Source organism: Cherax quadricarinatus, chromosome 18, assembly GCF_038502225.1.
Source record: "Cherax quadricarinatus isolate ZL_2023a chromosome 18, ASM3850222v1, whole genome shotgun sequence".
In the NCBI taxonomy this organism is placed as follows: domain Eukaryota; kingdom Metazoa; phylum Arthropoda; class Malacostraca; order Decapoda; family Parastacidae; genus Cherax; species Cherax quadricarinatus.
In genome coordinates this window covers 15,886,481-15,909,581 of record NC_091309.1, presented here as the reverse complement: position 1 = coordinate 15,909,581, position 23,101 = coordinate 15,886,481, and the positions used below count along the sequence as shown (strand labels likewise).

The 23,101-nt window shown below is 39.5% G+C and overlaps 2 protein-coding genes across 3 annotated transcripts in view; both read left to right on the top strand.

Moving 5' to 3' along the window:
- The first annotated feature begins 150 nt into the window (after positions 1-150).
- On the top strand, positions 151-17,988 carry LOC128689419 (uridylate-specific endoribonuclease). The gene is made up of 6 exons (XM_053777663.2): positions 151-309; positions 1,162-1,392; positions 14,303-14,441; positions 16,153-16,352; positions 17,325-17,551; positions 17,684-17,988. The coding sequence occupies exons 1-6, from the start codon at positions 273-275 to the stop codon at positions 17,912-17,914; spliced, it is 1,065 nt and encodes a 354-aa protein (XP_053633638.1). The 5' UTR covers positions 151-272; the 3' UTR covers positions 17,915-17,988.
- Positions 17,989-21,686: 3,698 nt separating this feature from the next.
- LOC128689219 (uridylate-specific endoribonuclease D-like) overlaps positions 21,687-23,101 on the top strand; it is a 17,567-nt gene continuing 16,152 nt past the window's right edge. Inside the window, exon 1 of one of the 2 annotated variants that reach the window (XM_070086283.1) lies at positions 21,687-21,812. In XM_070086283.1, the coding sequence (XP_069942384.1) occupies positions 21,799-21,812 (14 nt within the window). In that variant the 5' untranslated portion in view covers positions 21,687-21,798. Of the gene's footprint in view, positions 21,813-21,843 lie in introns of those variants that run through there. The other variant, XR_011392146.1, reaches the window with a different exon arrangement.

Genomic DNA, 23,101 nt, shown 5'->3' with positions numbered 1-23,101 from the left:
TAATACGTTGCTACAAAAACACGGGCAAGAATGTGATAAATGTAATCACTCCACACACAAAAAAATCCACCTCGTTACTAGTTTTTACATTTTATTCAAACAATATAATGTATATCAAAATGTGTTGTGTAATTATATAATGATTTTTTTTAATCTGGAACTGTGTGTGTGTTGATAAACATATTGGAAACTTGATATCAGATAAGGAGCCAGGTATATAAATGTGTGTTTCGTGGGAATAAAACATACACACACATACACAACCAGCAGTCATGAAGGCAGCTTTCTTGCTTCTGCTTGCAGCCGTAGGTGAGTTTTTTTCCTCCATAACTATGATTAGTTGGTGGAAATGTAATGTACATTAATATTGACCAGCTTTCTCGTCCACTGACTAACAGCTTGCGACAGCAGGAGGCGTAGTACCCAGGGCATAAATACCACACATGTTAAAATGAGTACAATAAGTACACTAAAAGATAAATCAATGAGTATAAATAATCCATGATTAAAACAAACTTAAATATAAAGATAGGCTACCAACAGCTCTGTCTTCAAGAGGCAATTTAAGAAGTTCTCACAGACTGTTTTTAGTCAGACGGGCTATGCTACCTATGTTGGGTTACGGGCTGCGAGCACCAATCATTAAGAGACCTGGTCTGAGACCTGGCCGCAGGGCTATGATCCCCGGGACTCAGCAACACAACAAGGTAGACCTCGGGTAGAACAGATACCATATCCAACAGCTTTTCTCAGAACAAGAAAGAATGCGTAGTTTTGATGTTTTTCTTACCTTGGCTGTTATTATATAAGGAAGAACAAGTCACGATGACGCGACCGGTGAGTCTGTATAGTTTTCCTGTAGTCTTATTGTCAGAACACATACTGTGAAAGTTAAGACATATGTGCAACATCTGGATAGCTTTATTGTAGACGTTTCGCCATCCAGTGGCTTTATCAATACAGATTCTAGGATATGTGTCCTAGAATCTGTATTGATAAAGTCACTGGATGGCGAAACGTCTACAATAAAGATATACAGATGTTGCACATGTGTCTTAACTTTCATATTGTCGGTATTTTATACCTTTCTTGCACAGAACACATACTGTTGCACTTATGACTGGTTGTAGCTGCTAAAATGATAATAAATTTGTGTTGCAGGAGCCTACGGCCAGTCATGCTACGGTGCTTGTGGTATTTTCGACACTAACCTTGAGTGTCAGTGTAACGTTGCTTGCACTGACTACGGTGACTGCTGCGAGGACTACACTGAGATCTGCATGTCGTGTGCTGACCGCTGTGGGGAAGAGTACTTAGACACCAAGCCTTGTCAGTGTAACGAGGGTTGTCCTGATTATGAAGACTGTTGTAGTGACTTTGAGGAGCTCTGTGGTGAGTAACATAAATATATATATATATATATATATATATATATATATATATATATATATATATATATATATATATATATATATATATATATATGCATGCAATAAGATCATCTTGCCATATAGTGAAAATTTGTGTATGCAATAATTTCGCCAAAATCATTCTGAACCTAACGATATATTTCACTGTGTTTGTTTAGTATAAATTATTGTAAATAAATCTAGAGGCTAAAATAAATTGTTCTTGTTATAATAAGGTTAGGTAAGTTTTCTACTGGTGCAAAATTATAAATTTTTACATCAACATTAATGAGTATAAGAGAAAATTTTAGAAAGGACTTAATTTTAAATGAGTTCTTGCTAATTGACCAGTTTTACATATTCGGCACGACATATATATATATATATATATATATATATATATATATATATATATATATATATATATATATATATATATATGCATGCAATAAGATCAGAGTAAACAGGTGATATCACAATATGCAGAGCAACCACTGTGAAAAAACAGTGTCGGTATTCTCATCAATGTTTTTGAGAGTTTTACGTATTTGTAGTCCAGAGTTCATAGATGAAGAAATATCCAAAATTTGTGAAATAGCTAATGATCTAAAATATCCAAGAAACTTAATTGATAAATTCTTTAAAATAGCTGGAAATACTTTTACAATTCAAAAAAGGCACAACCAACCTTATTCAACTAAAAATATGTTGGTTCTCCCTTACCATGAAAACTTGGTTGATATGCCTTCTCTTCTTAAGAATTTGAATATCAAAGTTGTATTTAAAAATCTTGATACAGTAAAAAAAACTTTTGATTAAGAATTCCCCCCAAAATGCTGATGGATGTGTCTATAAGATTCCTTGTAAAATTTGCGATAAAGTTTATTACGGTCAAACTGGTAAAAGTCTCGAACTAAGATTAAAACAACATAAATATAGCATTAGAACTGGACAAGATTCCAATGCTCTATTTATTCATGCGAGAGATTTTAACCATCCAATTGGTTTTCAAAAAGTTGAGAAAGTTGTATCAAGCAAGTCCATGGTCGACAGGAATATAATTGAATCTTGTTTCATAAAAAGTAGTTTTGAAAATAAAATGAATATTTCTTTTGGTTTATATAATTTGGATTCATTTATAATTAATAAAATTTGGGAAGAATTTAAGGTACATTAGACAAATTTTTTGGGTAGAATATCAGCTGTGTTTCACGGATCACTGACTACCTACCTACACCATCATAAAAAGTCAGGTGTTGTTGAGGTGGCAGCGAGGTGTAGTCTCGCCCTTATATGTCTTCCTGTTAATCGTTTATTTCTATAGTTTCTTGATAATGTGAGAAGTCACGAAAGCCCTTGGAATTTCACTATTTTTTCACAGTGGTTCTGCATATTCATATATATATATATATATATATATATATATATATATATATATATATATATCTATATATATATATATCTATATATATATATATATATATATATATATATATATATATATATATATATACGTCGTGCCGAATAGGCAGAACTTGCCATCTTGGCTTAAATAGCAACGCTCATCTTGCCATATAGGACAAGTGAAAATTTATGTATGCATTAATTTCTCCAAAATCATTCTGAACCTAACGAAAAAAATATATTTCACTTCGTTTGTTTAGTATTAAATTATTGTAAACAAATCTAAAATATTGGGTTAGGCTAAAATAAATTGTTCTTGATATAATAAGGTTAGGTAAGTTTTCTAAGATTCTTTTGGTGCAAAATTAAAAATTTTTACATTAACATTAATGGAAAAAATATATCTTTAAACGTATAAGAGAAAATTTTAGAAAGGACTTAATTTTAAATGAGTTCTTGTTAATTGACCAGTTTTACATATTCGGCACGACATATATATATATATATATATATATATATATATATATATATATATATATATATATATATATATATATTAGCAAATTGGCCATCTCCCACCGAGGCAGGGTGACCCAAAAAGAAAGAAAATCCCCAAAAAGAAAATACTTTCATCATCATTCAACACTTTCACCACACTCACACATAATCACTGTTTTTGCAGAGGTGCTCAGAATACAACAGTTTAGAAGCATATACGTATAAAGATACACAACATATCCCTCCCAACTGCCAATATCCCAAAATCCCTCCTTTAAAGTGTAGGCATTGTGCTTCCCATTTCCAGGACTCAAGTCCGGCTATATAAAATAACCGGTTTCACTGAATCTCTTCACTAAATATTACCCTGCTCACACTCCAACAGCTCGTCACTTCCCAAATACCATTCGTCTCCATTCACTCCTATCTAACACGCTCACGCACGCTTGCTGGGAGTTCAAGCCCCTCGCCCACAAAACCTCCTTTACCTCCTCCCTCCAACCTTTACCAGGACGACTCCTACCCCGCCTTCCTTCCCCTACAGATTTATACGCTCTCCATGTCATTCTACTTTGATCCGTTCTCTCTAAATGACCAAACTACCTCAACAACTCCTGTTCAAGACTCTGACTAATAGAATATATATATATATATATATATATATATATATATATATATATATATATATATATATATATATGTATATATATATATATATATATATATATATATATATATATATATATATATATATATATATATATATATATATATATATATATAAATATATATATATATATATATATATATATATATATATATATATATATATATATATATATATATATATATATATATATATATATATATATATATATATATATCTGTAATACTCAGAGAAACAAAATTATAAAAATATAAGAATTATAAGAGAAAATAATAATCATAGTGTCATTAGTATTCATCACACGGTGGAAGCTCAACTTTTACTAGAGATTGTGTGTAGCTGGAGGTACTGATAGTGACTGTGTGTAGCTGGAGGTACTGATAGTGACTGTGTGTAGCTGGAGGTACTGATAGTGACTGTGTATAGCTGGAGGTACTGATAGTGACTGTGTGTAGCTGGAGGTACTGATAGTGACTGTGTGTAGCTGGAGGTACTGATAGTGACTGTGTAGCTGGAGGTACTGATAGTGACAGTGTGTAGCTGGAGGTACTGATAGTGACTGTGTGTAGCTGGAGGTACTGATAGTGACTGTGTGTAGCTGGAGGTACTGATAGTGACTGTGTGTAGCTGGAGGTACTGATAGTGACTGTGTGTAGCTGGAGGTACTGATAGTGACTGTGTGTAGCTGGAGGTACTGATAGTGACTGTGTGTAGCTGGAGGTACTGATAGTGACAGTGTGTAGCTGGAGGTACTGATAGTGACTGTGTGTAGCTGGAGGTACTGATAGTGACAGTGTGTAGCTGGAGGTACTGATAGTGACTGTGTGTAGCTGGAGGTACTGATAGTGACAGTGTGTAGCTGGAGGTACTGATAGTGACTGTGTGTAGCTGGAGGTACTGATAGTGACTGTGTGTAGCTGGAGGTACTGATAGTGACTGTGTGTAGCTGGAGGTACTGATAGTGACTGTGTGTAGCTGGAGGTACTGATAGTGACTGTGTGTAGCTGGAGGTACTGATAGTGACTGTGTGTAGCTGGAGGTACTGATAGTGACAGTGTGTAGCTGGAGGTACTGATAGTGACTGTGTGTAGCTGGAGGTACTGATAGTGACAGTGTGTAGCTGGAGGTACTGATAGTGACTGTGTGTAGCTGGAGGTACTGATAGTGACTGTGTGTAGCTGGAGGTACTGATAGTGACTGTGTGTAGCTGGAGGTACTGATAGTGACTGTGTGTAGCTGGAGGTACTGATAGTGACTGTGTGTAGCTGGAGTTACTGATAGTGACTGTGTGTAGCTGGAGGTACTGATAGTGACTGTGTGTAGCTGGAGGTACTGATAGTGACTGTGTGTAGCTGGAGGTACTGATAGTGACAGTGTGTAGCTGGAGGTACTGATAGTGACTGTGTGTAGCTGGAGGTACTGATAGTGACAGTGTGTAGCTGGAGGTACTGATAGTGACTGTGTGTAGCTGGAGGTACTGATAGTGACTGTGTGTAGCTGGAGGTACTGATAGTGACTGTGTGTAGCTGGAGGTACTGATAGTGACTGTGTGTAGCTGGAGTTACTGATAGTGACTATGTGTAGCTGGAGGTACTGATAGTGACTGTGTGTAGCTGGAGGTACTGATAGTGACTGTGTGTAGCTGGAGGTACTGATAGTGACAGTGTGTAGCTGGAGGTACTGATAGTGACTGTGTGTAGCTGGAGGTACTGATAGTGACTGTGTGTAGCTGGAGGTACTGATAGTGACTGTGTGTAGCTGGAGGTACTGATAGTGACTGTGTGTAGCTGGAGGTACTGATAGTGACTGTGTGTAGCTGGAGGTACTGATAGTGACTGTGTGTAGCTGGAGGTACTGATAGTGACTGTGTGTAGCTGGAGGTACTGATAGTGACTGTGTATAGCTGGAGGTACTGATAGTGACTGTGTGTAGCTGGAGGTACTGATAGTGACTGTGTGTAGCTGGAGTTACTGATAGTGACTGTGTGTAGCTGGAGGTACTGATAGTGACTGTGTGTAGCTGGAGGTACTGATAGTGACAGTGTGTAGCTGGAGGTACTGATAGTGACTGTGTGTAGCTGGAGGTACTGATAGTGACAGTGTGTAGCTGGAGGTACTGATAGTGACTGTGTGTAGCTGGAGGTACTGATAGTGACAGTGTGTAGCTGGAGGTACTGATAGTGACTGTGTGTAGCTGGAGGTACTGATAGTGACTGTGTGTAGCTGGAGGTACTGATAGTGACTGTGTGTAGCTGGAGGTACTGATAGTGACTGTGTGTAGCTGGAGGTACTGATAGTGACAGTGTGTAGCTGGAGGTACTGATAGTGACAGTGTGTAGCTGGAGGTACTGATAGTGACAGTGTGTAGCTGGAGGTACTGATAGTGACAGCGTGTAGCTGGAGGTACTGATAGTGACAGTGTGTAGCTGGAGGTACTGATAGTGACTGTGTGTAGCTGGAGGTACTGATAGTGACTGTGTGTAGCTGGAGGTACTGATAGTGACTGTGTGTAGCTGGAGGTACTGATAGTGACAGTGTGTAGCTGGAGGTACTGATAGTGACAGTGTGTAGCTGGAGGTACTGATAGTGACTGTGTGTAGCTGGAGGTACTGATAGTGACTTAGATTTATAACCTGCACGAATATTACTTATTATGACATTGTGAGTACAGTGGAGGTAGTATTGTGAACACAGTGGTGGTAGTATTGTGAACACAGTGGTGGTAGTATTGTGAACACAGTGGAGGTAGTATTGTGAACACAGTGGAGGTAGTATTGTGAACACAGTGGAGGTAGCATTGTGAACACAGTGGAGGTAGCATTGTGAACACAGTGGAGGTAGTATTGTGAACACAGTGGAGGTAGTATTGTGAACACAGTGGAGGTAGTATTGTGAACACAGTGGAGGTAGTATTGTGAACACAGTGGAGGTAGTATTGTGAACACAGTGGAGGTAGCATTGTGAACACAGTGGTGGTAGTATTGTGAACACAGTGGTGGTAGTATTGTGAACACAGTGGAGGTAGTATTGTGAACACAGTGGAGGTAGTATTGTGAACACAGTGGTGGTAGTATTGTGAACACAGTGGAGGTAGTATTGTGAACACAGTGGAGGTAGTATTGTGAACACAGTGGGGGTAGTATTGTGAACACAGTGGAGGTAGCATTGTGAACACAGTGGGGGTAGCATTGTGAACACAGTGGGGGTAGTATTGTGAACACAGTGGGGGTAGTATTGTGAACACAGTGGGGGTAGTATTGTGAACTCAGTGGGGGTAGCATTGTGAACACAGTGGAGGTAGCATTATGAGCAAAGAATAGGAACATTAATATTACAAGTTCACACCAAGTGGCCAACCTCGAGGTCATCATCTCAAGGTCATCTGCTAAATCCGTTGGTGTTCTACAGCGCTGAGGAATACGAGGGAAGAGGGTAATCAGCTTATACCCCAAGAAGGAAAGTGTAGTACCAGTTTCCTGGTTGTATAGCCCTTCACCAGCACCAAGGCTCACCTTGAAGTGTTAGAAATGCAAGGACTTACAAGCGAGCCTGACTGAATGGCTCGCTCCCAAAGGTATTGTCCTTGGAAAATAAAGACAGATTTGCTTCATTTTGGAAATCAGCAAATGAATTTTACAGGCAGTAGTATATAACTGCCCAAGGGTTTAACAACGCATAGATGATGTAGGCATACATAAGTGAACAAGAATTATGCAGAGCTAAGATAACCCGACTGTGTCAGAAAGTGTAATTTGTTTCCAATGTGGCCTTACAGCAAAAAAAAAAAAAATTGGAAAAAAGACTTCCACGATATACAATATATTGGAGGCACTTAATGAAAACGTCGTGCCAGGAATAAGGCCACTACGGACTTGAACATTTCCTCCATTCACAGCACAATTTGTTCAGCTCGGTACTGATTAGATGCCATACCTGGAAGCTGTACACACACACGCATTGATGATAACAATACAGTATAGCATTGTTCTCTTAAATGTCTAATTGTGCCTTAAAAATTGTTGACCTACACGAGACAGTGTGTGGTTTAAATGCCTTTCTGAGTATTTAATTGGTACATCTCTTGTCTATAAATTATAATTCTATAAATCAACCACGAGTGTCTGCTTTATTCAAGGGGAGAAGTGGTATGCGTGGACTTGCTGGAATTAAAATTCTCGTATGGACTAATATCAAGCATTAATATTATTATTCTCTTAAGTCCAAGCACGAGAAGGTCCTCTGTATAAGTAGTTATGTTAGCGCATATAAGATAAGATAAGATTTCGTTCGGATTTTTAACCCCGGAGGGTTAGCCACCCAGGATAACCCAAGAAAGTCAGTGCGTCATCGAGGACTGTCTAACTTATTTCCATTGGGGTCCTTAATCTTGTCCCCCAGGATGCGACCCACACCAGTCGACTAACACCCAGGTACCTATTTGCTGCTAGGTGAACAGGACAACAGGTTTAAGGAAACGTGTCGAAATGTTTCCACCCGCCGGGAATCGAACCCGTGTGTGAGGCGGGAGCTTTAGCCACCAGGCCACCGGGCCTGGTAGCCCGGTGCAACATCCACTGATACTTGATACTTAATAACATCGTATCTAACTTTTCACAATAACACTGGTTAAGTTAACCAGTTTTAGAAAAGTATAACTTTAGTATATGAAAGGAGGATAGAGTCGGCAGGGAATCTAATACGTTGTCTCCGTTTAGGAGAGTTTGTATTCCATGATATGACTTGAATAAAATACTTCTGAGAGCATACGATCAATGCTGAGCCAGTCTTGTGCGTCGGCTTAACTATAGATAAAACTGAGAAGGGAATTCACTACTGTGACAGGTGTTCTTCACACCATCGTTACTAATAAAGTCAAGCACGTATGTGCACTTATTACTGTCAGAAATCACTCATTGTAATCACCGGTAAGGACCTATTGTACTTGGGTTTCAAGCTTATTGACTGTACGGAGGGCACCAAGGCTGCACTTCACCTCTGCACCTACAAGACCTGTCAATAATACATTAATGTCTAGAGCAGAGGTTAAAATTAACTCTCAGAGCATACACACGAACAAACCTACAGCTCTCGTTGTAACCTGTGCGTTCCCACTTCACCGGAGTCCCCATCACTCACTGCCACGAGACAGTCATTGGTCACACACGTCATGAGTTCCCTCACTGTTACCACAAGATTCCCCCTCAACCACTTGATAATACTACAACATACATCTGTTTTCTATAGATGACAGCACAAGTAACAAATGATTATATTTTCCCCAAACAGTTGCAGCCTGAGCAGAATTTGACTGCAGACCAGCGGAGCTCCAGTAACATGGTCAGACACTAGACCAACTCTGTCACAGAGGATGGTACGAAGCTAGACTTGTAATTTTATATGTAAGAACTCAGTTTAATCATCACAAAATATTAGAAAATAATGATACATATTTTGTATAAAACTTTATTAGCCGAGAATAAATGAAAGAAGATTGTTAGTTAATTGGTTAAAAAAAAATAGAAATGAACGAAGATTGTTAGTTAATTGGTTAAAAAAAAAATAGAAGTGAGTGAAGGTATTTTCAATAGGAGCGTGTATGCGGGGGGATATATTAGTGTAATATATATATTCTAAATTGTAGAAGACACAAGAGATAATAAATTATGGTTGAACAAGGAAACTCTATTTTGCTGAATTATTCATTGTTTTTCCTCACTGCCAAGCTTCTGGTGCAGCATTCATTATTAAAGCAAAGTCTGCCTCACTAATACACAACTTGACGAGTTCATTCATCATGTACACCTGGTATTTCTCAGAGAATACACAGTAACTCATCAACATTGATCACTGCAAATCACAGTAATGTGACACCTCAGTTAACTATATTGAATTCATTAATAAAAAGTTATTAAAATTATCCAATGCGCCCATATTAGTCTTTACTGATACATTACAGTGTAATGATGTGAAGCAAATTACATGTATGTAAAGATGATTTACAGCTTACGATGTGTAGTGTCATGACCTATGTATGTAAGTCGTGCATATTCTCCCCACCCTCTCTTTTTCCATTAATAACACGTGTATTAATAGCTTCAGATTCATAGCTATAATATAAATACACACACACACACACACACACACATATATATATATATATATATATATATATATATATATATATATATATATATATATATATATATATATATATATATATATATATATATATATATATATATATATATATTGTGTGGATGGCTTCACCAAGTAAATTTCAATTAAGGTTTTTCCTTTCCAACGCATTAAAAAAAATTACGATCACGGTCGCTTATAAGCAAGCAATTAAGAACGCAAACAAGCATGACGTCACATGTGAAAAGGTTGGTATGTTGGAAGAAAATTAATTTATATCAACTTTACAATTCAGATTTTAGAGTAAATAAAATGGGGGTAAAACTCTGTAGACGAAGCATTTAGTCGTTTTTTAGGCAGTAAAGAGTGGATCGAAACTCGTGTAGTGCAATAATTAGCAATATTAGAGTAACAGGTTCAAGGCCTCAGCCGAACCGAATTACACCTAAAGGGATTTTACACAACACTTCAGAGAGAATCTGACACCTTCATGTTATATAACTCTATTACAAGGAAAAAATGCAAAATCCTCTTACAGTAACAAAAACTGAATTTTTGTCTTCTGTGGCAAAGATTAATGATGTATGGGACAAGATAACAAGAAGAATACAAACATTTCAAAGCAGAGCAGGTAACTGGAGGCACTTGTCAGAGACAAAGCCAGTATTAAAAAATCATGGTAACGGAAGATGACCTGTCGTCACAGATTGTTATCTTTATAAAAAATAAAAAAAATAAAGATTTAGGTCACGTGTATGTGTAGCGCGCAACCTCAACCAGGTCAAAGATGGTTAATGACCTCCATTTCAGTTCAGTGGGAACTGTGAGGTTGAGACGAATTTTGCAAGGCTGAAAGACTTAACACTGAGGAGTGCGTCTTATACTGACAAAATGAGGAGTTCTGTATACTGACAGAATGAGGAGTTCTGTATACTTACAGAATGAGGAGTTCTGTATACTGACAGAATGAGTTCTGTATACTGACAGAATGAGGAGTTCTGTATACTGACAGAATGAGGAGTTCTGTATACTGACAGAATGAGGAGTTCTGTATACTTACAGAATGAGGAGTTCTGTATACTGACAGAATGAGGAGTTCTGTATACTGACAGAATGAGGAGTTCTGTATACTTACAGAATGAGGAGTTCTGTATACTTACAGAATGAGGAGTTCTGTATACTTACAGAATGAGGAGTTCTGTATACTGACAGAATAAGGAGTTCTGTATACTGACAGAATAAGGAGTTCTTCTGTATACTGACAGAATGAGGAGTTCTGTATACTTACAGAATGAGGAGTTCTGTATACTGACAGAATGAGTTCTGTATACTTACAGAATGAGGAGTTCTGTATACTTACAGAATGAGAAGTTCTGTATACTGACAGAATGAGGAGTTCTGTATACTTACAGAATGAGGAGTTCTGTATACTTACAGAATGAGAAGTTCTGTATACTTACAGAATGAGGAGTTCTGTATACTTACAGAATGAGAAGTTCTGTATACTTACAGAATGAGGAGTTCTGTATACTACAGAATGAGAAGTTCTGTATACTTACAGAATGAGGAGTTCTGTATACTTACAGAATGAGAAGTTCTGTATACTTACAGAATGAGAAGTTCTGTATACTTACAGAATGAGGAGTTCTGTATACTTACAGAATGAGAAGTTCTGTATACTTACAGAATGAGGAGTTCTGTATACTTACAGAATGAGAAGTTCTGTATACTTACAGAATGAGAAGTTCTGTATACTTACAGAATGAGAAGTTCTGTATACTTACAGAATGAGAAGTTCTGTATACTTACAGAATGAGGAGTTCTGTATACTTACAGAATGAGGAGTTCTGTATACTGACAGAATGAGGAGTTCTGTATACTGACAGAATGAGGAGTTCTTCTGTATACTGACAGAATGAGAAGTTCTGTATACTTACAGAATGAGGAGTTCTGTATACTTACAGAATGAGGAGTTCTGTATACTGACAGAATGAGGAGTTCTGTATACTGACAGAATGAGGAGTTCTGTATACTGACAGAATAAGGAGTTCTTCTGTATACTGACAGAATGAGGAGTTCTTCTGTATACTGACAGAATGAGGAGTTCTGTATACTGACAGAATAAGGAGTTCTTCTGTATACTGACAGAATGAGGAGTTCTTCTGTATACTGACAGAATGAGGAGTTCTGTATACTGACAGAATAAGGAGTTCTTCTGTATACTGACAGAATGAGGAGTTCTTCTGTATACTGACAGAATGAGGAGTTCTTCTATATACTGACAGAATAGAGTGCTTGTATGTTACATAAACAAGAGCCCGAGGTAAAGAGGTCTACAACTCTGCGTCGAAATTTGCTGATAAGAAAATTATATAATTCTACGTATCGTGTTCTACCGTGGGCAGTGCAGACACGAGATCTCATTCATACCAACCTTGGTCATGCGGACATTTTTTTTTTGGGGGGGAGAGGGGGTGAAATATGGCAATGTGTTTCTTGTGCTGCCATCTATAGAAGATGTAGGGAATGTTTGACTGTATGCTGTAACGTCATCAAGTTACTGTGGAGGAATGTTGTGGTGTTGTTGGGGAACTTATGACGTCATACGTGACCAGTGATAACGGAATATGGTGACGGGTATGACGTCATAAATACAGGATTGGTGTTAGAGAGGCGAGTTGGGGCACGATGGTGATGTCAGGTAATGAGGACTGAAGTCATGTTCCCTGCAGATCCGAGGATGGGTGTAGTCTGCGCTTGAGGAAATCTGAAGGTACGACATAAGAACCGTGTGGGTTGTAATGAAAGTTGTTAGAGACAGGCGAGGCTCAACGACCTGAGTACTGTCGATATAACTTCCAGGAAATATAGTTAGAAAAAGTGGAGGGAGGAGAGGAACGTGCAGGTTCCTATTATCATCAAATTCACAAAAATGCATTTATCTTTGTACTAGATATTCAAGATGGGTAATGTATAACTACAAAGGTCAATGATATTACTTGGGAAACTAACAACTAATACAAAAACACGCAACATGAAGCTATCATAGATGACATGAGATCATCGCAGGCAGATATTCTCTCAGATATTTTTTATTTACACGTTGTATACCTGTTGCTGTATGTAAAGGTAATCGCCCCCGCGACCCTGTCCTAGGCCAAATCTCTTGATTTATGGACTGATCAATCATACTGATGGTGCTAGCAGCGGGCAGTCACAACTTGACACTGCATATTCATGGGCGATATAATATTTGGGGCATAAAACAATTTGCCAGGTCCTACTCAGTAATTGGATAAGTCTGTGTTGGCAACATAGAAACATTTGTATTATTATGTGTATAGGAAGCGCTAAGCTCGTGTGGACTATTCGGCGCAGAGAGGGATGAAGGCTTGATACTCCATTTGAGTACAAAAATGCTACTCCCGCAGCTAGCGTTTCCAGGTTTAACAAATTATACGAATTTTGTTAAATACTTTTAGCATTACTCAATACTTGTGCAGCATCAAATTGCCACACCTAACAAGCCCTTCACGAGTCGCTTGACACCTTTCATCATCTTCGTTCACCATTCATCCTCTCGAACTCTGGGATTATTAAATGTTTTATTTACGAGCTTTAATTGTGGGTTTGCAGACGACTCTGCAGCTGACATGTAATGTACACTGTTAGTGACAGGACTTATCACGACACAGTGATAAGACCATCAAAGCAAATGCAGTTGCAAAGTGTCAAAAAGGAACCCTTTATCCCCTTTGTAAGAAGAATTTTACAGAAGGGAAAACTCTTCTTAGGTAGAAAAGAAAAAGGAGATTTGGTCATCAAGATCACATTAAATTTGCTGGTAGGGACCACACTGGGTCGACTTAAAGCCAACGAACATATGTGTAAATCTCTCGCTCACAAGATACACGAAGTTTCGTCATTTAAGGAAAAACCACCTGACAGGGATTTGTGTTGCATGAAAATTTATTCAGTGGCACTATTGGCCCCATGTCGTGTTTTGTTACAGAGGATGGTGTCAACTAACACAGGTTCCGCTGTGGTAGCTGGTGTGTGGTTGGCTGACCATGGCACGGCGACCGCTGGCATACCAAACTCATTTGTTTGCGTAATATCATTTTTTTATACGAATTTTGAACTTTACGACAAGACTGCGAGATGACGTGATGTATTGTGCTCTATCCCAGGAGGATCAGATGTGGTGACAGATGATGAACTGAGAGCACTGACCGAGGAACTGTTTGCTGCCGAGGTGAATGCTGTGGGTGACCAGCTAACTATAGATCTCCAGGGTGAAGGCACCTCAGGCGATCTAGCTTCTGGGCCGTGAGTTGCAATATTATCTTGTTCTTCACGCACTAGAATGGTAGAACATCTCGAATGAGAGAAGATATACTTAATCAAAGAAATTTTACAATTACGACCCTTGCGCAATCAAAATTCCATTTTATTGTGACAACGTTTCGCTCTCCAGGGGTTTTGTCACGTCACACGGCTTGACAAAACTCCTGGAGAGCGAAAGTTGCCACAATAAAGTGTCGCATTAGTTGCACCCGTGTTCTTTTACCTAACAGCTCATTGTAGTGTCTAGTTTACAACTGTGACTCCTGGTGTTTGCCTTGTTTGTCATTTTTGTGTTTGTGTGCTACTATTCGTTCGGCTCAAATAATTTAATGTGTTAAACTGTCTTGCAGACTTTAGCACATTTATCTTTGTTATTCAGACAATAAAAAAATATTTCCCTAGGTTTAGGTAAATTTGCTTTCGCAAACTTCTATCGTTACCTTTGCTAGTGATGTAATTTTTATTTGTTTGATTTTATTAAAAAAATTCCTTTGGGAAAAGAAGAACTACAACCTGAGTTAAAGTAGGTCTCTGTATACTCGCCTGTCTGTGGTTGTAAGTGTCGAGATTTTCCTCTTGTATGTGCACAGGTTACCTGGAGGTTATTCCGGGGATCAACGCCCCCGCGGCCCGGTCCATGACCAGGCCTCCCGGTGGATCAAGGCCTGATCAACCAGGCTGTTACTGCTGGCCACACGCAGTCCAACGTACGAACCACAGCCAGGCTGATCCGGCACTGACTTTAGGTATCTGTCCAGCTCTGTCTTGAAGGCAGCCAGGGGTTTATTGGTAATTCCCCTAATGCGTGATGGGAGGCTGTTGAACAGTCTTGGGCCCCGGACACTTATGGTGTTTTCTCTTAGTGTACCAATGGCGCCCCTACTTTTAATTGGGGGTATTTTGCATCGCCTGCCCAGTCTTTTACTTTCGTAGGGAGTGATTTCTGTGTGAAGATTCGGGACCATTCCTTCCAGGATTTTCCAAGTGTAGATTATATGTCTCTCTTTCCTGCGTTCCAACGAGTACAAGTCAAGTGCTTCCAAGCGTTCCCAGTAGTTAAGGTGCTTGACAGAACTTATACGTGCAGTAAAGGATCTCTGTACACTCTCTAGATCTGCAATTTCACCTGATTTGAGTGGAGATGTTAATGTACAGCAGTATTCCAGCCTAGAGAGAACAAGTGATTTGAAAAGGATCATCATTGGCTTGGCATCTCTCGTTTTGAACGTTCTCATTATCCATCCTATTATTTTCTTTGCACTTATGATCGTAGCACTGTTGTGATCCTTGAAAGTGAGATTCTCAGACATTACTACTCCCAGGTCCTTTACATTATTTTTCCGCTCTATTGTATGGCCAGAGTTTGTAGTATACTCTGTTCTAGTTATTATCTCCTCCAGTTTTCCATAACGGAGTAGTTGGAATTTGTCCTTATTGAACATCATATTGTTTTCCGTTGCCCACTGGAAAACTTTGTTTATATCTTCTTGGAGGTTAACCGCGTCCTCAGCAGATGACAGCCTCATGCAGATCCTAGTATCATCCGCAAAGGATGATATGGTGCTGTGGTGTATATCTCTGTCTATGTCTGATATGAGGATGAGGAATAAGATGAGTGCACACGTTTTTTTGTTTACATATATCTGTGTTCAGCATTCAGTTCCGAAATATTGATTTTTTGATTCATCAACAGATTGTTCACATCAGTACCTGAGTCAGCCTTGAGCGGCCCCACCATCAGCCTCCTTCGGCAAGTACAAGACAACTACATCCCCCAGGTGACCATTCCTGAGGAGGAAGACGCTGCTGAGATCGCAGAGCAGGACGCTCTCCTGGACGCTATGATGAATACACAAATCATGAAGCTTTCTGAGAGTTTCCTCCTAGATAAGGGTAAGTTCATCACTTCAACTCTCCCTCTTTTTTGATGGCAGTTTGCTTTTCAGATGAAATGGGCAAGTTTCTTGTGGCACGAGTCTGTTGTATAAAGCTGTTGGGCTTCTGATCCAGGCTTTTCGCCTGTGTGCCTGTTCACCTTGTATCAAATTAACTAACACTTAATGTGGTATATGTTTCTAAACGAAACTTAAGAAAATAAAGCACTTTCTTGTGGTAAGATGGGATTAGGTGGTGGCACTCCTCTTCCTCTCCTAAAATGACAATATATTTAAAAGAATATTTCCCGCATAGTTCTGAAAGTGGTATAGGTACGTATAGGGAAATAACGCATGTTTTATTCCATATTTGTCGGTATTTTATACCATATCTCACGCTGGTATAAGTGCTGTGTTAGATTAACTAGTACAAGCAGCTATTGCCATAGGTATTACCTCAGCAATTATCATATGAAAAAAGTTTGCTTTAGATATAATAGTTTTGAAATTAAATATTTTGATTTCGATAAATCTGAGTAACGTTATATTACGTACAGTATATGGTCAGTACAAAAGTGTGGAATGGAATTCATGATTCAGATATTCCTCTCCCCAACTATCTTCTTCATCCTGTCCCCACTTGCCCCTCGCCCCTAGTGGGCTCTTACCTGTGAGTCCTCTGTTCTGTTCTGTGATTCAGATATTGCTGAAATTTTCCATTGTCTGGGTATTCAGTTGTTAAACTTTTAAAGTAATGAAGCAAAGACAATTATTTGTTATTGATGATAACAAGTTGATGATAATAAGGAGTTGATGCTAAGTATTTTGTTTGATTTAAAGCCTACCGACTGTACGAGGGTTATTAAGGCTGCACATTATCTGTTATTCACTAGTAAAGAATACTCGCTGAAGTGGAGATTAAAGTAAACTCTCAGTAAACATAAACTGAGAGGCAAACACCTCATTCTAATATTTGTTCGCCATTTTGCAGGTCTCCTGACGGGCAGTTTGAGAGACAAACTGGATGAGATCTGGTTCACTCTCTACACTAGGTCTGGGGGACCAGTCGGCTCCTCAGGGTTCGAACACTCCTTTGTTGGAGAGCTTAAAAATGGTGAAGTCAGCGGCTTCCACAACTGGGTGAATTTCTATAAAGAAGAAAAAGAAGGCAATCTTAACTACGAGGGCTGGAGCAAGGTGATTAACCTTGGTACCAAGGTCAGTATTGCATCTAACATAGTATTTTTATCCTAAAATATTCTTGAATTTAAGTTTGTATTATAAAACCTAAGTTAACATAAATACGATATACAAAACTGTGAGTCATATAATGATAATTGCTATCCTTAGGTACAGCTTATAGGAGATCACTTCGAGTGGATGTCCGAGCCCAAGAAGATCGGTTCAATGTTCATAGGCACGTCGCCAGAGCTCGAAATGGCCACCTACACCGTGTGTTTCCTGGCGAGGCCTGACTCCCTCTGTCCTGTTCAGATGAACGGTCAGAAGTTCCAAGTCCAAACCTGGACACTCAGTTCCAATGGCAAAATTCTTGTCGGGAGCGCCTACCCGGAAGTTTAAGAAGGCTAATGTGTGAAGGAAACTAAAACCAAAAATTAAATTTACTGACATGTGCATAAAATATAAAAAAAATATTTACATTTTATTATATCCTAGTAATATCCTTGAAGTCACTGCTATGGTAGATTTATTGATATAAATGAAAGCGTACTATATGGACTGGGGGCAGTGGTCCCCAACCTTCCTTCATACGGGAGGCCTGGTCAAGGACAGGGCCACGGGGGCTTTGACCCCAGAAACACCTTGTAGGTAGACTTGAGGTAGATACGTGGGCCACATTAGATGGTCGGTTGTGTGATAAGGATCGCACCTTGACACGGGATAAATTAACATAGTAACTAACATAACGTACTTATTAATAACACTAATAAATTCTTAACCTGAAAGAACTAATCAAAATAAGATAAACAAGGTTCATTTTCTTATTCATATTTTATTATGCTAAAAGCATTATAAGATCTAGTATTAAAAAAGCTAAATCATATTTGAAAATAAGTAAAAATACCAAATATTCGTAATTTCAATATTAGAATCTATGACCCTTATAAACAATAAAATAGAGCAGTGTCTACACTGTTATGAATTATGTGAGAAACTACCTGCGTGAAGTTTACAGGGTATTACTTGAATTATTACGAGAAAGTAATTTGGGTGAGATAAGTGGGACTTAGTCACAGTAGGTCACAAGAGTGTGACTCCCTCGATCCCCACTTCATCACCACTCACAAAAAGCTAGACCTAATATTAAAATAATAATTACAGTATTAAACATTAATACCAATAATGGTAATTATAAAATATTGTGGACTGTATATGATTAGGCTTGCTGGGTACAGAGAATATAATTATTGTACATAAATTATAATGGTGCTATTAGAAAAGAAATTCATATTACCACTTACCATTTAAATATTGTAGAGGGATCACACCATAACACCTGGCTGACACATAGACCCTACACTGGCCAGCTAGAGATCTGAATGAAAGGACTAATGGCATACTTCCCTGTGTGAATGATGGCATATCCCTTATCTTCCACCATCCACAAGTAATTCTTGAGGTCCTGTAAATTTCCTGTCCCAATTCAGTACGGAACTAACACAGGTTCCTATTACAGATTCAGGCCGCAACACTCCAATATAGCATCGAGGACGTCAGATTATTAGCTGAATTTTCCACGACAACCAGTGCTCACAAATTACAAATGGCGTTTCCCTGTATCACTCCTCAGTCGCTGCACACCCTCGTTCACACCAACTTTCTCGAAGGGTCCAGTCAGCATTTTAATACACAATTGTATTATTCAAATTTATACATGCTGAATTTGGGAAAAATCAAAATTTTCCACATCTGTCGTTGCTCTAAATTAGGGAGAGGTGGGACAGGGTGAAGGAGAGACACAGGGAGAGGTGGGACAGGGTGAAGGAGAGACACAGGGAGAGGTGGGACAGGGTGAAGGAGAGACACAGGGAGGTGGGACAGGGTGAAGGAGAGACACAGGGAGGTGGGACAGGGTGAAGGAGAGACACAGGGAGAAGTGGGACAGGGTGAAGGAGAGACACAGGGAGAAGTGGGACAGGGTGAAGGAGAGACACAGGGAGAGGTGGGACAGGGTGAAGGAGAGACACAGGGAGAGGTGGAACAGGGTGAAGGAGAGACACAGGGAGAGGTGGGACAGGGTGAAGGAGAGACACAGGGAGGTGGGACAGGGTGAAGGAGAGACACAGGGAGAGGTGGGACAGGGTGAAGGAGAGACACAGGGAGAGGTGGGACAGGGTGAAGGAGAGACACAGGGAGAGGTGGGACAGGGTGAAGGAGAGACACAGGGAGAGGTGGGACAGGGTGAAGGAGAGACACAGGGAAAGGTGGGACAGGGTGAAGGAGAGAAACAGGGACGAGAGAAACACGTGAAAGAAATTGAGATTAAATGAAATTGTGTGTGTGTGCAACAACCACTGTGAAAAAATAATGAACTTCCAAGCACTTTCGTGATTTCTCACATTATCAATGCGAGAAATCACGAAAGCGCTTGGAAGTTTACTATTTTTTTCACAGTGGTTGTGCATTTTGTGATATCACCTGTTTACTGTGATCTTATTCCATCATATATATAGTAGTCTCCTCTTAAGACGCGCATGGCTTACGATGCTAAAGAGAAAATTTGATGCCTTATTAAACAGTACTAAGCCGCTGTTCTCCCAGGTCATCAACGCAGATAAACTTGCATTCCCGATACAAGTAACCTTGTCAAGGTACATTTCCTGTTGCACTTCACAAACTTCAAATTTGTAAATGGTCTTCCGTTTTTTGCAATATATTTATCTATGTGACAGCTAGCCCATATTAAAGATAACTTTTCACCACTAGATCTTGTGGATAAATTGATCTGGTTTATCTTTGGGTTGGTGACCCTTGGGACAAGGTATTGGCATACTCCTTTTTTTTTTTTTACTTAAAAAATGGGTAGGCTCCTACAGGCCCCTTCCAGTGTCGAGACGGTGTTTTGGACAGGCAGACAAGTGTCTACACTGTTCACTTAAATAAATACATAGGATTCTTTCATAACTTCTGCAGCCTAGTTTCTACATCTCAATGATAACCACGACAAGAACGTGACAGCTCTTAAGGGTACATACACAAGTGCTTGTCTTATTTGAAGGCTAGAGATAGGTTGAGCGGAAGCTGCTGATATTTGGTGTCAGGATACTGTGATAGAAGTTAAGTTTACCATAAAAATTACTTAAATTGATATCACAATGTACATATACTACTGATAAATCACGTAGAATCAAGAGCTGGGCTCACCCCATAAACAAACTCAGTAGGCAACTACAAATACAGGATCCCTCGCAACTTTAAACCAACACACCCATCACACCCTTGCCATTACTTCTATGATCCCGAAGACGCCCTGTACAACCTCCTCGCAGAATCTCAAGTCCCTGTTCTTCTACCCCAGACATCACACCTCTTCTGTACTTACAACCTCTCAGAACCTTACTCCTCCCCTCCACTAGCTGCCCTTCATAAATTATTTCCTCTTATCTCTAGTCCAAGGAGCCCTATCCATGCCTTGATTCCCAGAGACAGTTCTCAGAACAGCAATCACAGTACCACCACTCCATGACATACATGCGACAACCACACAAAATGTCAATGATCCCCCATTCTTTAGGTCGCAAGAAGAGTATTCAGGTTAAACCTTTTGCATTACCGAAACAACACATTCTGAATATAAGAGTCTTATACCACAGACTAGATATTTCATATGTCGTGCCGAACAGATAAAACTGGTCAATTATGAAGAACTCGATTAAAATTAAGTCTTTCCTAAAAATGTCCTCTTCTACGTTTAAAGATACATTTTTTCATTCATGTTAATGAAAAAAATCAATAATTTTATACCAAAAGACCCTTAGAAAACTAACCTATCCTTATTATAAAAAGCACTATTTAATTTAGCCTAATCCAACTAAATATATTTTGGATAGTTTACAATAATTTAATAATAAACAAACACAATGAAATGTATTTTTTTCGTTAGGTTCATTATGATTTTTGCGAAATTAATGCATACACAAATATTCGCTTTCCTTATTCGGCAAGAAAAGTGTTGCTATTAAGCCAAAATAGCAAGTTTTACCTATTCGGAACGACATATATATATATATATATATATATATATATATATATATATATATATATATATATATATATATGTATGTATGTATGTATGTATGTATGTATGTATATGAAGAGGTGATAAAGGTGCAAGCAACAGCGTTGCTCGTGACTGCAGTCAGTAGCTGCTCTGCCATCTAGCGGCTCAGTGGGTTCCATTTATGACAAAAAATTTGTGTATTATACTGCTGTGCAACATTTAAATGGCACCTCAGAGGTAGGTAGTTAAGCTGGAATGAATCTACGTTTCTCAGGCAAATTTATTCTTGTGGATATAGCAAGGAATTTATTCGTTCGTGGAACATTGGAGAGGGTGTGTATCTCTCAGCTTGTTCTACAGGATGTTTACTGAGGTGATATTGGTGGTAGAAGTGGTGCTGCTTGTATTGTTAGTGGTAGAGGTGCTGTAGGTGGTGGTTGGGCTGGTGATGATGGTTGTAAAGGTGGTGTTGGTGGTGGTTGTAGAGGTGGTGTTGGTGGAGGTTGTAGAGGTGGTGTTCATGGTGGTTGGAAAGGTGATGGTGGTTGTAGAGGTGGTGTTGATGGTGGTTGGGATGGTGATGGTGGTTGTAGAGGTGGTGTTGGTGGTTGGGTTTATGATGGTGGTTGGAGAGGTGGTGTTGGTGGTGGCGGGGGTGTTGGTAAGATAAGATTAGATAAGATTTGTTCGGATTTTTAGCTGGAGGATTGAGTCACCCAGGGTGACCCGATAAAGTCAGTGTGTCATCACAGCGAAGAATTGCAATGGTCGATGTCATGTATATAATCCCCTCCCCCACTATCACCACCACCACCACTACCACCACCACCACTCCTACAGCCACCACCACTACTACCACCACCACCATCACTACTACCACCACCACCACTACTACCACCACCACTACTACCACCGCCACTATAACCACCACCAATACAACCACTACCACTACCACCACCACTACTACAACCACCACCACTACTACCACCACCACCATCACTACTACCACCACCACCACTACTACCACCACCACTACTACCACCGCCACTATAACCACCACCACTACAACCACTACCACTACCACCACCACTACTACAACCACCACCACTACCACCACCACCATCACTGCTACCACCACCACTACTGCCACCACCACTACTACCACCGCCACTATAACCACCACCACTACAACCACTACCACTACCACCACCACTACTACAACCACCACCACCATCACTGCTACCACCACCACTACTACAACCACCACCACCACTACCACCACCATCACTACTACAACCACCACCACTACTACCACCACCACCATCACTACTACCACCACCACTACTAGCACCGCCACTACTACCACCACCACCATTACTACTACCACCACCACCATCACTACTACCACCACCACTACTACCACCACCACTACTACCACCACCACCACTACCACCACTCCTACAACCACCACCACTACTACCACCATCACCATCACTACTACCACCACCACTACTACCACCACCACT

Excerpts from the sequence above, each read along its gene's own strand:
- LOC128689419 (XM_053777663.2), top strand. The coding sequence starts at position 273 with ATGAAGGCAGCTTTCTTGCTTCTGCTTGCAGCCGTAG. Across the intron at positions 310-1,161 it reads GCTTCTGCTTGCAGCCGTAG|GAGCCTACGGCCAGTCATGC; the intron begins GTGAGTTTTTTT and ends TTTGTGTTGCAG. Across the intron at positions 17,552-17,683 it reads TGATTAACCTTGGTACCAAG|GTACAGCTTATAGGAGATCA; the intron begins GTCAGTATTGCA and ends TGCTATCCTTAG.